The 18,274-nt window shown below is 40.8% G+C and overlaps 1 protein-coding gene across 8 annotated transcripts in view; it reads right to left on the reverse strand.

Annotated features, from left to right (window-relative positions):
* The window catches only part of KIF16B (kinesin family member 16B), a 301,238-nt gene that overhangs the window by 221,027 nt on the left and 61,937 nt on the right, over positions 1–18,274 (reverse strand). For all 8 annotated transcript variants that reach the window (XM_041732317.1, XM_041732321.1, XM_041732315.1 and 5 more), the window contains 2 exons: positions 13,725–13,790; positions 10,532–10,591 (listed from right to left, as the gene is read on the reverse strand). In XM_041732317.1, the coding sequence (XP_041588251.1) occupies positions 10,532–10,591; positions 13,725–13,790 (126 nt within the window). The remainder of the gene's footprint in view (positions 1–10,531; positions 10,592–13,724; positions 13,791–18,274) is intronic.

The following is an 18,274-nucleotide window of genomic DNA, read 5'->3' on the forward strand; positions in this document are numbered from 1 at the left end:
CACCTGGGTGGCTCAGTTGTTGAGTGCCTGCCTCCGGCCTAGGACAGGATCCTGGAGTCCTGGGACCGAGTCCCACATGAGGCTCCCTGCATGGAGCCTGCTTCTCTCTCTGCCTGTGTCTATGCCCCAATCTCTCTCTGTCTCTCATGTATAAATAAAATCTTTTTTAAAAAATCCTGTACGTGTTCATTTGTCACCTTACATGATAGGTACGATTATTGTCTGCATCACACAGTGAGGGTCTGAGAAACGGAGAGGTCAAGATGACGAAGGTCAGAAGAATGCAAAGGCTAAGGTCTCTAGGTAAGGTAGGCTATGAGCCATCTCCTCATTCCACGTCCACCCCACTCCCCAGAGCATGTACTCCTCTCCAAACTCACAACTGCTAGAACTCATCCAAGGTGAGTCAGATGTGCTCCTGGGTGACATGAACAGTAAACTGATCTGTACCATGAAATGGTCACTTTTTAATCCCTCCTTCCAAAAAAACCCCAAGTTTCTATACTTTAGCACATCCAGTGAATTCAGGTGTACATAAAGCACACTTTCATACAACCCATCTTTTCCTCCCTGACCGTGGCAATAAATATGCAGTAAGAGCCCGTCAGTGCACACGCCTCACTGCAAAAGATCAGAAGGAAAATCCCCTACGTATTCAAAATAATTTATTGCATGGTTCCAACATTTAACAGGGTGCATTTGACTTATTTCTGAGCCTTTTGCTCCAGAAACGTTATTCAAAAGTAAGAACCAACATATACTTGCATTGCCTTTATTTATGAGCAGTTCCTTCAAGATGAAAACTGCCATGGAAAATACGGTAGCCTTGGCATTATTAAAAGTATCAGAGTTGGTTCTGGGAATGGCTCGCTTAGCCTCTGACCCTGCTAAGTTCTTCAGTCAACCCCCAGTGCCGTAGTGTTGACAGTGGTCTCCCCCATTAATTACCAAGTCCCAGTTGCAGAGAACAATGAACGGTATTACTCTGCCCTTCATCTTAAAAAACAGTTGCAAGAGCAGAACTTTAGAAAAGGAAGAACAAGCAGTTTGATGGAAATTAACATCAGGGTCTAACTTTCATGAGAGGTTGACAAATTAACAAGTTCATACTATGTCAGGTGCAATCACATCTTTTTTTCTCTTGTTTCAGATCAAGAAAGAGCCAATGAGATAGTATGTGTGAATGCCCTAAAAAAGATAAAGGGTTTTTACACCTGGGAATTTTGTAGGTGACTTGTGCTCAAACAGACACAAAGTCATCCACATTAGTCTACAGAGTAGGGGAAACAAATTCTTAAAATGCTCTCTCAAGTCATTTTTATTGCAACCCCCATCCCAATCCTCTCTCTTTTCCATACTGTCCTCTATGAAAAGGTAAGAACACACACACATACAAACATAGCTGCAAACCACTGGGGCTGGTTGGTAAGGCAAGGGGACAAGAAGAACAGAGAAAAAGATGCTTGTGGTCAGTTTTTTGCAAAAATGAAAAGAATCACTGCTCACCCAGAACCCATGTAGTTGGGTAATTCCCTCATACCTAACTCTGGTTTTAACTATATGAGTATCTTTGGCCAAGGAGATATTACCAATGAAGGTTTGAAAAAAGCTTCAATAGTGGGCTTTATCCTCCCTGGAGACCAGCATATAAATGAGACTGAGGATGAAAGAAACAAGGCGAGATCATCCACAGCTGACACTGAGCCAACCACCAGCCATCCTGGACCATCCTGGGAATCTGCTGAGCCAGCCTGTACCACAAAATCATGGAAAACAATGAGTCTCTAAAGCCAGTAGGTTTTAGGGCAGACTGTTATGCAGCAAAAGTCCTCAAACTTGTCCTGAAACATTCTCAGAAATGGGAGAACATAGCTGGTGAGTTCAACCATTATTTAGTGAACTCTTCCTAGTTATAAAGAACTAGTATACAAAGCACTAGAATTTATGAGATATACAAAAATGATTGAACATGTTCCCTGACCTCAAGGAGTTTATAACCTAACAGAAGGAATGATAAGCATACATTTATGAGCTCATTCATAAACAACCTCTCTAGTAACATAACCCCAAGTGGAGCCTTTCTAGCTTTCCATTTATTCAGCATTCAGACCATTCTGCAACAAACAAAACAGAAACTATATCCTCATTCACATCCTAATGAATATCAACTTTAAAAATGCTTTCTATGCTGGGTACCTGGGTGGCTCAGTTGGTTAAGCGCCCAAATCTTGATTTCAGTTCAGGCCATGATCTCAGGGTCGTAAGATCAAGCTCTGTATTGGGCTCCCATGCTGGGTGTGAAGCCTGCTTAAAATTCTCTCTCCCTCATCCCTCTACCCCTTCCCCCGTGCTCTCTAAAAAAATAAAAAATAAAAATGCTTTCTACACTTCTGGGGCTTTTCAAAGCACTATAGACATATATTAATAAATTTACTTAATACATTTAATAAAATACTAGAACTGAAAAAGACATGTAGTTTACATAATCTGAGGCCTCAGACATCACACATCAGGAGTGAGTTATTTTGTTAATAAATCAATTTTTTTAAGATTTTATTTATTTATTTGAGAATGAGTGAAGTGGGAGAAACAGGGATAGAGAATCTGAAGCAGACTCCATGCACAGAGCCTGATGTGTGGCTTAAATCAACTGAACCACACAGGTGCCCCAACAAATATTTTTAAAAGGAGAGGAGAAGTTATGGGAGTTTTACAAATGAATGCCCAACTGGGGGCGGGGGAGTCTTCTAGCACTAGGATATAATAGTCTCCACAAGGGCAGGGATTTTTTTTTTTTTTGCTTTATTCACTGGTTATACTCAGTACTTGGAACTATGTCTAATATACTAAACATGTGTTTATTGACAGCATCTACTGAATGAGGGAAGGAGAGAGAAGAGAACAGGAATGGATGGATGCATGAAATGGATGGTGGGTAGATGGATGGAAGAGATAAAGTGAGTCAAGCGAGGCAAGCCATTATAGAGAAAATATTTTTAAATTCACAGTAACACTAAGAATTTCTTTATCAACATAGGCAGCAGCAATCCTAGGTTAGGATATTGGTATGTCCAAAAAAAAAAAAAAAAAATGCTCACCAACTTTCATCCCTTCTTTACCGAAAAGCTTTCAAAAGTTTGAAAATAAAGTTTTTAAAACTTTTAAAAATGAAACTCACAATGCAGTTACTGAGATCGTAAAGAGGCAGGACCTGCACATAGACACCAGTAATAAGCAGGAGCTGAGCTGGACTGACTCTCTCTTCACAATGAAAACCAAAGGGGAGAGAGCACTGACTTCTAAAACACCTACGGTAGCCAATCTCTGCTTGGATGAACACTTGGAAATTCACGTAGCCAAATTAGCTCTAGAGACACTATTTTTAGAGGCTATTACAAGCTATAAACAATATGCGAGTCTATGTGAGGGCAGAATTCTGAACCATCAAATGCCCAAACGTTGCGAATAAGGAATGTGACCCATGGTTGAAACAAATGTCCCCTCCCTCATCCAAAATCTGGGCAAAATCAATGTCCATAAATAAAATTCTGTCCTAGAGCTATCCCCGGGTTCAATTCTTGTACCAAGAAGAGGTCAAGATTAACCACATCTAAAGGAGACAAAGGCCACATAAAGCGTCATCTCTCCCATGATTTGTTTGTAGGTTTTCTACAAACAGGATTTGGTGCCTTGGGCAGCAGGAATCCAAAGGCCCACCACAAGCTCCTGAGCAACAGCCCCCATTATTAGCGCTGCTTCCAAACTCATTATACTCCCCACCACATGTTTGCTCCATGAAATGGAGAACTACAGACAGCCTAGGGGGAAAAAAATCTTTTATAGGTTGCCATAATCTTCCAGAGACAAAAGTTCAGGTGACTGATTCTATCATAAAACAGAAATAAGTTGGTTTAAAAGAAGCCTATCCATGAAATTTAAGCTCAGAAAACCTTAAACCAAGAAAGGATTCCAATTTCATTTTACTCTGTCTCTTATCAGTCAAAACATTCTGAAAGAGTAAGACACTTTCTTCTTCCATCGAAGTTTTATCCAGCTCTGCCATGGACTTGTCGTATCCTGCCTCTTCTCTTCCCCAGAGAGGGAATATAAAGACACCAGCACAAGTTAAACTTAAATCATTTGCATTAGGATCCCACTATCACAGAGATTCACATATGCTCCACCCTCCAAATTCCGTTCAACAAACATTGTTTACTGTGCGTGAGGAAAAAAAATCTGTTTAATTAATGTCTGGGGGAAAAAACAAAACAACTTTCATTCAACTTATACAACTAGCTCACTTTTCAAGGGCAAGTCTCTCCAGTTGCAGACTGCATATCAGCAGCCTGCTTCCTCCCCGACCTAGCCTTGTGCCAAGTCAGTCAGATGCCCTGCGCAGGGCAATGAAAACACAAAAGCAAGTCAGATCCTGAGTAATCAAAGGAAATGTTTTCAGTAAGGAGGAGACCCTCCCTACTAAAAAATTAGAAAAGTAGGCAGTGCTGGAGGGATTCACACCGAGCGCACTCTCAAGCCTGCAGGCAGCACTTTGCAGCTCGGCTCTGGACAGACCTGCACAGAGTCAGCACTCCCTTCTGCCGCACCATCTGTCAGACACTTGAGAGCTTTATGCTGCAATCCAAACTGACTGTGATGTATTCTGAAGCACAGAACTCAAGGAGTTATTTGGAAGTCAGAGAACATATCTTTGAGCATTTTTTCAGTCGTGTATAAAATGCTAGAACAGAGAAACCAAAATGTGTACAGAGCACACAAACCAAAGAGGCATGTGAAGGGCAGGGTGGAGGGAAAGAAAGTGGAAATGGACAATGCATTTGGAGACTCATTATGTGAAAAAACTCATCAGCAGTAAAACAAACAGAATTTATAAAAAGCCAAGGTAAAAGGCACACGGGAGGGGTATTAAGTGGTCACTTTATAAACCACTTCAAACACTAAGCAGGCAGCACAGTACTGAAGCTAAGCAGGAGGGGAACTGATATCCAGGCCTCAGGAATGCATTCATCCCAAGGCTTATAGATGCTGGATTTATCACAGCATTAAGTTCCAAGACCCAAGAGAGTTATCACAGTTTAACACAAATTCAGGCAGGATGAAAAACATGCTAGGGAAGCACTCTAAGAGACTAGAAAGAGAAATCAAAAAGAAAAGAAAAGTCAACACGGATTCTCAGGAGCTGGCGTAGCATGTCAAGAGACCGGGATGTGGGACTCTGGTACCAGACCAGGTCAAACCCTGAGACAGAAGCTACTTCCGTGCTGACATCCCAAAGGCTTTAAATACAGGGAACTGGCTATCTGGCTGAAAGAGGAGCTTAAAAGCCACTGGGGATGGTGAGGCCACCCGCACACTAACAAAAGTAGGAACCAAAATCACTCCTGGGCAGGAGGGACACAGTGACAAGGCCAGAGCTGTACCCGGAATGGGCCATGCAGATGCTACAAGAAACTGGAGCAGAAGAGGTCTGCTTTCTCACTCCAATCTCCCAGGGAGTCATGTAGGAACCCAAGAGAGGGCAGCCCCCTAGGAGTCAGTCCCCCATGATAACCCAGGGCAGAGTCAGAGAGGGCGGAGAAGGGATCTGAGGGCAAAGAAGCCCAAGACTGTCCCAGCTTTCCTCAAACATTATGATGCAGATCCCAGAATCTTGGATTCTGACTTAGTACATATGGGGTGGAGCTCGAGAGCCTACACTGTTCACCAGCTCTCAGACGATGACGCTGCCGCTGGTCCAGGAGCCACACTTGGAATGGCGAATACCTACCTGAACCAAAGGAAGGACTGGACTATAATCTAAAGGAATGTAGCCACCCATGTTCCTTCCAAGAATAAAACACACACACTCACATACAAGCCTTTCAAAGAAGAACGAGGAACATATGATGGAAGGTGGAGGTAGGAAGACCATGCCGGCACAACACTCCGTGTTACTTCTCCCACCATGTCATCAGCTCTATATGCTTCCAGGCTCTTATGCGCTGAATTGTGCCCCCTGAAAATTCAGGTGTTGAAGTCCTAATCCCTAGTACCTCAGGACAAAACTGTGTCTGGAGACAGGGCCTTTAATGAAGTAAATATACTAAAATGAAGCATTTAGGGTACAATCTGAGTGATGTCCTTACAAAAAGAGGAGATCAGGATATACAGAGGATGACCAGCAGTCCTGGCACAGTAAGAAAAGGCCATGTTAGGACACAGAGAGAAGGGAGCCAACTGCATGCCAAGAAGAGAAGCCTCAGGAGAAACCAACCCTGCCGACACCTTGATCTTGGGCTTCCAGTTTCCAGAACGGAGAGAAAATAAATTTCTGCTCTTTAAGCCCCCATTTTGTGATATTTCATGAGACAACCCTAGCAAATTAATATAAAGCTCTTGGTTTTTGTTTCTTGGCATTACTTAAATGTGGTTAAGTTTTTGCTGCATGCCTATTCTGCAAGAAGCGGAGTTCCAGAAGCTGGCTCCCAGAATGATAAAGAGATGGTCCTTGCCCAGACCCTGCTCCTGTTCAGAAGGAGAAACCAAGGCCACAACCTCAGATTATGATGGATGCTGTGACAGGGGTAAAACCAAATGCTATAAAGGTCCAACGAGAGCAAAATCATTCCAGATGGGAAATGGGGGAGAAGTATAACCAGAGAGAGGGAACTTCCCCATGGATTCTGACAGGCCAGAAAGGGGAAGCATATGGAATGGGGAGTAACACAGGCCAAGAAACACTAAGAGACCTGACATGCAGGTATGCTCCAGGACCAGCCGGACACTGACAGGGTGGGTGGGATGCCGGAGGTGCTGGGCAAGGAGAACTGTCAAAGTAAACAGAGCACTGAAGACACTGGTGCCTCTGGGAGTCTGGACTTTCATTTCCAGAAAATGAAGATTAATAAAACTAAGGAAGGCAGGTTAAGGGGCAAGAGCATGAATACAGAGCACATCGTGGAGGATAATAAAACTCTCATTACCTAACTGTCCAAGAACGGCCTCCTTAAGACTAACATACTTTCTACCTTCATTAGCCACTTTCACAATAACCCCAACTACTTTACTCTCTCTTACTCTGTTAACTGGGACCCAGGGAAGAGGTCGCCATTCACCCTAATTTCCAAGCTAGGGAGCAGAGTCTATGACAGTTGTGGTTTAGTGTCAGGACCCAATTACTCAGAAAGAGAACTGAAGCCTGAGATCAGAGTTTCACAGGTCAAAGCCTGAGGCTCTGTCATTGTCGCCATGGTGCCACCAGCCTGGCTATAGAGAGCCTTCACCCTTTGTCAGAGCACAAATCTGGCCAGCAGCCTTCCACTCTCCCACCACCCCACTTGAGAGGACCTTGGATCACTCATCCAGAGCAAGGGCGGCCACAGACCAAATTAAAAGAAGGCAACAGTTACTCTTTGGCTTGCGAGAATCCAGGAGCTCAGGATCTAGTGATTTCCAGGGAAATGAAAGGATTTCCAAGTGTAATGCTGACATTAAGGGACCTCTGTCTTCCACACTGACTGAAACTCCTACTGTTGCATGAGGAGGCTCCCATATATTCCTGAAGCAACTCCATGTGACATATGCCAATAAACTAATCCCGAGTCTCCTAACTGAAGGTGGAGATACAAGCAACCAGCACAGGTAGCTCAACACCAACAAAGATCATTCTGAGGACTAAGAAGATGGGTTATGCTCTTTTCCTTGGTCTTCTCTTCAAACAATACCCATGTGTCTCCTCTGAAATGACTCACTGATAAACTTGGACAAGAAAAAGCAAGAAGGCAGGCACTCGCAGTGCCAACACACCAAATCAGCCCTCACCTCTCCCTTCAATTTCTGGGATATTTTAACACTCTTTGTTCTTCTCCCCAAAGGTCACTCCTTGGATGTTCAGAATTTGGGGCTTGGAAAGGACAATAACTGACAAACTGGCAGAGTCAACAAGTGGGTTCTGACAATGAACATAATCCTGAGAATTTCCTGGCTCACTGGTCTGTGTCTACAAAATGGGTAAATTCACCAGAAGACCAACTTCTCAGAATTTAAAGACTCACATTTTCAACATGGGCATGTGTAAATTATACAACCGATCTCAAAGCAGGTTGTACATTTATAACCTTGGCATCGCCTTATTGTGAATGAAGTATACTTCCTCTCCCCCTTGATTTTCAGTTCAGCCAAGTGACCTTCTTTGGTCAATGTAATGCCAGCAGGCATGAGAAGCTCAAGACACAACTAGGCCTCCCTGCTTGTACACTGGCGAACGCCATGAGAAGAGCATGTCCCAGACAACAGGTAGTCCAAGAGGATGAGAGACATGTGGAGCAGACCCAGAACTCACCCACAGCCTGGACCCAAGCCCAACCAAACCAGGCTAGCCCAGCCAACCCCCAGCCAACCTACACATGCATGAGGGAAAATGTTGCTTCAAGCCACTGGGTTGGAGTGGGTTCTATACAGCATTACTGGAGCAAAAGCTGACTGACACAACAGAAATATGGAAAAGTATTTCACAAACCACACAGATACAAATTCATCAGATAACAATCCCTTTTTTCATCAATTTCCAAAGAATGTCTCCAAACAGCATCTGAGTAGCTGCTTTTTTTTTTTAAGCCTCAGACACTATCTTCCAAGATAGCCCTCAAAATATCAAATGTGAACAAAAAACGACTACAGATTTAAAACACAAATACTAGCAGAGAAATCCAAAATGGGCTTGCAAGAGCAAGAGACGGGAAAACTGTGAAACATCATTAGTCTTTCTCATAACCTTTAATACCTAGCACACATCACATTTCCACTCTTTTCATTTGACAAGTTATAAAAAAGAAAAAGATTTAGGAATAATAGAATTGGAACTGGAGGATAACTTAGCTCAGGGCCCAGAATCACCTTATGAGGAAAAGCCTAACAAAAGCTGGCAGCTTCATCATGGTGGCTCTGGGCAGATTCCTTCAGGGCTGTTATAAAACCTCTCCTCCGAGGACCAGGAGAGCCCACAACAGAAGGGGGAGACTGAAGTCTTTCAATGTATTGGTGTACCTGTGCTAAGTGGCACTATATGCACTAATTTTTAGAGTTTACTATTTGGTTTCTCTCTTCCTTATATGGAACAGATTTCCATCCTCTCTCTTTGTACATTTACTGAGGAAAGCATATATTGTGCCATGAAAGGTCAAACAATGTGAGCTTCACAGACAGAGGTGGTGGCACTACCTCTGAGAGCTGAGTCTGCTACAGGATGAAAACTACCCATGTCTGGGGGGTGAAGGTGTTTATTCCACATCCGACTCCCCTGACATGCAAGTGAAGTCCTGGCTCCGTTTCCTGCACAAAAATCTCTCAACACAGGAAATACTGAGGAGGTACCTCAAGATAATATTAACACTATCATCAGAACCAGGAGGGTAGACAAGAACGTCAGGACTCAGACACAGTCATTTAGGGCAGTGCTTCCTGTAACCGGAAATATGTCTCAGACCCTCACAACCCACCCAGGCTGCAAAGCACAGCGCAACCTCCCCCTTATGAGAACAGTCTCGTGCAGCCCCAGAGCAGGCCAAGCCACCTAAATGGCACCTGGAGAACTTTATACAATATGCTGCTGACCCCTCTCAGTGCTGTGAGACACAAAACTGGCTAATTAGGCCTTCAAGAGCTTGCCCCCATGACACAGTTAAGTGGCTGCCCCGTTTTCATGTGCAGGGGATCCAAAGTAGGGTTCTGCCAAGACATGCAGCTAAACTTTATCCAGCTTCCCAGTGGTATAGGGGACGTCACTCCTTCGGGGAAGTTTTGTCTAAGGAGGCCTCAAACACAAGCCCAGGATTCAGCAGTCTCTGAATCACCTTCTCACATGAGTGAAGACGCTATCAAAGCTTATACTCAAGTCTGAACTTCACGCCTGCCACAGCTGACCCTCAACAGATGACTCAGCTTTTCTGCAACTCAGCAAAAACTGGGAACAGGAAGAAAACGTGTATTTTGAAGCATTCTGAGGATGAAAACTGGAGGCCACTGGTGATATCCTTTCACAATGACCCTCCCCAAACAGGCAGACCACATCTGCCAAGCCCTTGAGACAACAGATCAAAATTCTAGTCCAAAAATTTCTGAGACCTAGCCATGTTATGCAGCGCACTCTACAGTATTGCGATGGGACATTTTTTTTTTACTCATTTAACATGCTGTTTTTATGCTGGATTTCACAAAAGCAGGAAGGCAAAGTGGATGCCCTTGAACATTAAGGTGAGTTTAATATGGGCTGAGTCACAAATGGAAAAACCCCAACAAGTAGAAACATATACCTTAAGCATCAGCATCCCCTCTACTTGCTAAAACACACAGAGCTTCGACGTCTCATAGTTTTATTTCCGTTTCTTCAAAATCAAACCAGAACCCCAATTCCCCAAAAGTCACTGATCTTACCTTAAGCAAAACACGTAATAGCCATATTTGAGGGAGAAAGAAAAAAAGTTTTACCTATTCAAGCCAAGATAGTAAGATTATGGCCCCTTACTACAGTCCTTACTTTCAAGATATTTTGGGTTTCATTCCACTTATTTGTCCATTCCTTGGTCAATTCTTGAACCTAAAAGGAAAAATACACGTGTGATTGCTCCATAAGAAAATTACTATGGTTTTCTTCCAGAAAGTGTCCTAGCTTATAGAGGATGCACAATATATTTAATTATATAGCAATTTCAATCTCTGAAAGAACCAACACCAAAGATAAACAAGCGGATCTCATCCTACGACCCACACTAAGGCAGAGGAAAGAATAGGGAAAAATTCATCAAGGTACCTAGAGTTTTATAACACTCTTTTCACAGTATACTTAAATAAAAGCTGCTTCTTTGAATATTAACCAAAAATGACAAGTTTAAGAATCACAGGGCAGCATTAAATGGGTTAATTTTTCCTGATTATACTTTAAGTCCTAAAAAACAGTGATTTCTGTTTCCTTCTAATTAGATGTGATGATTAAATCACCTTGGATGCTGCAGTTTTCTTTAAGAGATAATCTGCTTTCTCAGCTAATTTCTTTAAGAGCTAATCTGTTTTAGCTAATTATAAATCTCATTCTTTAAAAAAAAAATAGCTCTTTAATTAACTCTTTTAGTAGAAGCAAAAATCTTTTGATAAAAATCAGCTTCTTTCCAGTCTACTGTTATTTAAGGGAGAAAACATCCCCAAATGTTGAATACAGCACAGGTGGAAATAGCTGCTCAGATTCAGTGAAAATATTCTTCCAATTCCATAAAACTTTTTCAATGGTCCTAGTTAGTAATTCTCGTAAGTACTTCAGTGATATGCTGATCTAGTACCTGACCAAGAAGTAGGAAAAAACAGTAAAAAAAGAAAAAAGAAAAAAAAGAATATATCCTGTGAAAGGAGTATCCCTGAAGCTAAAACAGAGTGATGGGGGTGACATGATTAGACACATGACTCTCGTCCTTTCAAAGCCCCTCTCTTCCTCTAATTTAGCAATTGTGTCAGCTCCCCACTCCCATTCAGATTCCCCTCCACACTGCTCTTCCCACTGAGACGTTAGCTGACTTAGCCAGCCCAAAGTGCGTGCCCAAACACACCTGCTGGCACTCTCTTCCAAGAGGAGAACACTGCCCACGTGCATTGAGTATGGTAACTAGAAAAGGCATCCATGGCAGAAACGTTCCTGACTGAAAGCCTGTGTGACTGACAAGAGGTGGAGACACCAGAGTGACAGTTTACCCAAGAGGAAAACCAAGACATATCTAACCCACCTGTACCCAATCGTTCAGCGGTCACTCATTTTACTCCATTTACCCCAAACATGACTGGACTGAGCTAAAATCATACTCCTCATTTTTACTAGTTAGTAAAGTCAAAAGCCATTTTTCTTCTTGGTTAAAAATAAATAAATAAAAGACACAGGACTGACCCTCTCTAGCCTTGCTTTTTCCGGGTTTTTAATGGTTTGCAAAGACTGCCTTTGCTGCCTAGAACTGCACATATACTCTGCTCTTTCATCCCCTGAGTGATGCCAACCTCAGTCTCTAATGATAGCAATTAAAGCCACGTGGCTCTCAGGGATTGTTTTGGAAACACTTTCAGAGAGGGAGTAGTCTTATGCCTTCTCTCCCTACAGGAAAAGATAAGATTGGTGTATTGAATTTACCAATTTATGAAAATAATCAGTTACCAGATTCTCACTGGCAATTTATCTGAGAAATACAGCATTCAACAGTAAATCCTTCTGCATTTCACCAACAGGTATGTGTTCCCTGAAGAAACGACAAGCCGATCAATCCTTTTCCAATCAATCAAATAATTCTAGCTTTAAACAAATCGTTAAGTATGCCTTGAATTGGTTTTACTATTGAATTTAAAGCAAATAATCTTCATTTATAAAACAAACGTGATACCACCTCTAACAAACGATCAGGTGACAAGATTTACAGCCAAGCTGATAGCAAACGACTGAAAAGGTCAGCAAAAAACTAGATTAAAACTTACAAATTGTTATGAACAAGATAGGTAGTCATTTCTGTCACAGCATGTGTAATGCTTTCAAATTAAAATGTTTATTGGTTTTTATTAAATTGCTAGGTATTCCTAAAAACTATTAGTAAAAAACAATTTAAGACTACATCTGGACATTTCAAAGCACTCAAAATTAGAATTTGAAGTACTAAAATATAAAATTTCATGAGAAAAATAGGGATTAAGAAACTAATGTTTTTACTAATGCTATTATCAGCAAATTCATCAGCATAATTATCTAGGGAAGTGTCAACATGTTCCTAACTACAATCCAATTTATATTTTCAATATTGTGTATTCTTGAAGACCTTACCAACAGAATCCAATTTTCTTTCTCAATCTGTTTTAACCATTCAGCACAGTGAACAAAATTCAACCCTAAAAATGTTCTCAATGCCTGTTTTTCTTTCCACAGAGGACTATTCTTTCAAAACAAAAATAGTATAGAACCAGGTCAGCCATGAAACTGGGTTTCAGAAAGTGCCTGCACACCAGCACTGGCGTCAGGTCACATCTCCAGGGCTCCTTTCTCTGCCAGTCACTCACTACCACTCATTCTTCTGCCTTGACTCTCACTAGCTTAAGGGAAACTTCGCAGCCACCTGAAGTATTCAGACTCTCCAAGTACCACATTTCCCACTGGAAACAAAGTAAAAGGATGACAAAAAACTAAATGTTGGTCATGCTTCAGCTACTGTTAAGCTGGGAACCACCGTCTCATGAATGCTGAACGTGGCCTCCCCCGACCCAGGGTTCTCATCTGTTCTGAGGGACTCAGCAGCTTCACTGCATCATCAGCACTGCCTACACATGAATTTCAGTTGCAGTTAACCATCCGTACCAGACAAATCTCATTTAATAAGTCATAGAGAACATTATGAGATACATAAAGACAACTTACTTGAGAAAGAGAGAGAGTGAGCAATCAGGGGTAGGGGCAGAGAGCTGAGCAGGGAACCCAGACAGCAAGGCTCAATCCTAGGACCCTGAGATCATCACCTGAGCTGAAGTCAGAGACTTAACTGACTAAACCACCCAGGCACCCCTATTGTGGTTCTTAAAAATGGGATGGGGCAAAGAGGGAGGGTTAGGTGAAATGAGAGAAAAATGAGTTTCAAACAGCAAGTACTAAAAAGCATGTACTTAAAATAACAGCGAAAGTTAGGATTTAAAAAATAGAAAGTCAAGGTATCACTTACTCTTGCTTCATTCTGCTGAAGTTTCTCCTCCATACTTAAGGCTGTGGGGGAGTCTAAGAGGGCAATCTATGATTTAAGCCATAAAAAAGAACAGCAATTAGTAAAAAGCAGTATCAACAGGAAGGAATTGACCATGATTAATAAATTATTCAAAATTGCCAAATAAACTATTAAGCAAAGGTAAAAAGTATTGTTCCACACCCCCTAAAAAGTGTCAATAATCATTGTCTTTAATCAATGGGGTACTTATAATATTCAGAACTATGGCATCCTAGCAAACCTACATTTGCAACACAAATCACCTAAGGGAAAGAAAAAGACAAACATGTAACATACTGACATTTTGCCAAAAACAAACACAACCTAAATCCTCAAGGATTCATCTGTTTTGAATATGCACATTGTAAAAATTCAAAAAGAAGCATAAGCATTGCTCAACCACAGGCTTCTGAGATTTACACATGTTGATTACATGCAAATGAAACTTATTTATTTTCACTGCTGGATTATACTCCATGTAGGTATGGCTATACCACAATCTACATACCCATTTTTTTTATCATGTTGCAAAAGTATAAATATTGACAAAAGAATGATAAACACTAAAATCAGGTTAGAAATGGGACAAGGCAAATAGAGACAGGAGAGGCAAAGGGAGCCAGGTGGGGCACACAGGGGCTCTCTATGTATTTGGAATCATAATCTGAGAGGTAGGGGCAGAGTACTCCCTAGGATGTCATCTAAAACAAAAGAAAGGGGTCATAGGAAAGGTACAGATTATACAGTCAATGATTCTGTAATAGCGTTGTATGGCGACAGATTGTAGCTATACTTGTGGTGAGCATAGTATGTAGAGATGTTGAATCACTATGTTGTACACCTGAAACTAATGTAGCCTTGTGTGTCACTATACTCAAAAAAGAGAGAGAGTCTTTATCCCTCCCCATCCACAGGCAACCACTCTTAACCCAATATGCTATGTAAACCTGCAGTTATTCTGGTCATATGCAAGCATATTTTTGTTGTCTTTTAAACAAACAGCACAAATACTATTCTGAATAGTGCCATGTTCACTCAATATATCTCGTAGAAAATTCAGTACAAATAAATTCACTTCATTATTTTTTAACAATTCCATTCCCCTCTATGGATATTCCATAATTTATGGAATTCCTATTAATGGAAATGCAGGTTTTTTCTAATCTTCCGTTTTACCAGCAGTTGCCTACCATATACATAGCTGTACCAATAAATTCCTCAAAGGGAATTTGTGATCATTTTATATGTATGATTTTTTTAATTGCCAAGTTGTCCTCCTTAGAGATTATAGCATTTTTTTCATTATTATTTACTTTTCAATTGCTATTCAAATGAATGCAACAGCCCACAAGGTGATCATCTTAAGCTCAGTTAAACATGCAGGCTAACAAGACTACCACGGACCACACTCGGCTTCTGTCCCCTGGCAAGACAGCAGAGCTAACAACTGGACAGCAAGGTCCTCCTAAAGTCTCTTCAACAGTCCTCACAGCTGTCAGGAGCTATTGTGTTTGGCATGAAGGGCTGAGATTCACACATGTAGGGGGCTCACCTTGGCTTAAAAGTCCTACACCCAACAGGAGGCAACATCTCTTGTACAGGCATGCCCTCCACAGTCCACAAGAGACACACTCAGTTAAGAATCCCTGCACTCAGGGAAATCCAAAGCTATGGCTTCCTACATGCATTTATAGTCTATATACAGTTCATCCTAATCCAGACACAATTCTCCTATTAGGGGTCACCTTTATAATTAGAGATGTTGCCTAGTTATAAAGCTGCATCCCACTTTTATCCAAATTACAGAGAATAAAGCCAATAAGTTAATCATTAATGAAGGAAATTCATCCTTCATGAAGGAAAAGGAGTTCTGCTAACACATTACTACAACACATTACTACAACACATTATTGTGGCACCTAGCATGTTGTCTTGCGCACAGATGGTACTCAATAAATACTTGCCACTGAAGAAATGCAAGTGGCAGGCATTATTATGAATTGCATTGTTTATATATGGTTGACAATTTTCAAAACAATTAGTAACCCCTTTATAACATAACTAATTTTACAGACTCCTCTATTGGGATCTTTCATCTATACTCAAAACACTCCTACCACATCAATTACTCAGAAGATAATCAGACTGAACACATGCATGAGGCTATCATAACCACTACACCTTTTGGAAAACCTACCTAAGTCCTTTTAAAAGAAATATTTGGTAAAACTAAACCATTTTCAATTAAATTACTCTTTGCAGGGTGTCCAATTAGAAGAAAACTGTTCAAGGATTAAATAATACTCAGATGAAGTTCATATGTTAAAACCAAATACACCACACCAAAACTGTAGTAGTATCAATTCCACTAACAACAAGTACAAGCACCTGCTGCCTCCTGCCCTTGCCAATATACTCTGCAATCAGGCATTGTAATCTTTGCCCATCCAATCAGTTTTCTAAGAATTTTCAGGTATAATTTACATGCAGCAAAATACACACTTAATGACTGTGGATGTATCCATTTTCATATATATATATATATATTTCATATATATATATTCATTTCACTCTTCTTAGAATTTGTAGTTACTGTATTTCAAGGGACATTGAGCATATTTTCATAGACTAGGAACTTTGTTCTGTGAACTCTGCTCATATTGTTTACTTTTCTGCCAGCTTGTGACCTTATTCTTATTTTTTTAAGATTTTATTTGTTTATTTGAGAGAAAGAAAGAGTGTGCACGCATGCTCAAGCCCTAGCCAAGGTAAGAGCAGAGGGAGAGGAAGAAGCAGGTTCCTTACTGAGGATCCCAGGACCCCAGGATCAAGACCTGAGCCGAAGGCAGAAGCTTAACCAACTGAGCCACCCAGGTTCATCTATCTTTTTTTAGAGCCCTTCTATCTTACCTTCTTAATAGAAGCTCTTTTCATAATAAAGTGCACAAGTTAGCAATCTTTTTTTCCAAATTTGTACTGATCAGAGCAAATTTTCAAGGTGTCATGAAAACATGCTATGTCCTTCCTTACCTTGGTCTATGTGAGCGCTCATGAAATGAGAAGAGTTATGGTTCCCTGTGGCAAATATGTTTGGCTCTGTCTCCTGCTATTTCCTATAGTGTTTTTGTTGGGTTTTTTTCTTTTATAAAAGCTGACAGCATGTTTCATTTTAATTATGAACTGTACTCTTTGCTGTAATAAAGTGTTTTTAGTTATACATAATATACATAAAATATAAAAGCAACATAATGCTGTTTTTGTACTACCTTCCTTCCCCTTTGAATTACCTAGTAGGCCAGTGCTCAGTCTTAGACAAACATCACGTAACAATCTTAATCTGTGACCCTCTCAGAGATTTGTCTATCTTAAAAGTCTGCACATGAAGATATTTCTATTATCTATCTATCATTTAAAGTTTCTCCATGACTCCAGCCACACAAATGAGAAATTCATTCTACTTTCTTGGCTTCCTGACTTTTCTGGCTTATTTCATGTCTGTGTTGTTTAATTTTCTCCTCTCTGGATACATTCAAGAGAAAAGGAGTTCACAGACATTCCCTCGGCCAGAGTCAAAGCAGAAGTCTGAAAATATGCTTTAAATATAACAAAAGAGAACATCTGAAAAGACAAGCTATCAAAATGCTCGACTTCATTACTCATCTGAGAAGTGCAAATTACAATCCTTCTATAGCACAACTACGCACCCATCAGATGATTACAAGGAAAAGTGGACAATTCCCTTTGTGTGGATGGGAACCTGAAGCACTAGAACTGGCACTTTCATATACTGGTGGTAGAAAATAAATTGGTGGAGACGCCTTAAAAAAGTTTGGCAGTATTTACTAAAACTGAGCCTATGTACACCTTCTGACCACCAACTCCACATTTAGGTATGAAACTAGTATGTTCACTAAAAGACATGTAGAAGAGAGTCAACAGCAGCCTAATAGCTCCAAAAAGGAAACTCCCCAAATTCCCATCAAAATGAGAATGGCTAAATGAGCAGGGACCTATGTATAAGGTAGAATATGGTACAGCAGTGAGAATGAATGGATCTACAATATTCAACAATATGGATCAATCTCACAAACACGACGCTGAAAGAAATGAAGTTGAAAGAATATAGACTACATGATTCCATTTATATAAAGAACAAAAATAAGCAACACGAAAACCTAATCTGTGCCCTCAGAAGTCAGAGTGATGGTTCCTCTTGAAGGAAATGGCAGGTAATGTCTGAAAAGGAACATCAAGAGGGTCTTCCAGGGTGCTGGTAATGTCTGTTCCTTCATGTCGGTGCAGGTTAGATGGATGGATTCACCTTGTGAAAATCACTGATCTGTATAACTTACAATATGTAATTTTCCTGTACATATACAATCCTTCAATAAAGAGTTCATACACACACACACACACACACACACACACACATATATATATGCAAACTGCTACACATACATCTGTATATCTCTATGTAGTAGGAGAAGCAAATACATGTTAAATTCTTGAGT

Source organism: Vulpes lagopus, chromosome 18 (assembly GCF_018345385.1).
Source record: "Vulpes lagopus strain Blue_001 chromosome 18, ASM1834538v1, whole genome shotgun sequence".
Taxonomy (NCBI): domain Eukaryota; kingdom Metazoa; phylum Chordata; class Mammalia; order Carnivora; family Canidae; genus Vulpes; species Vulpes lagopus.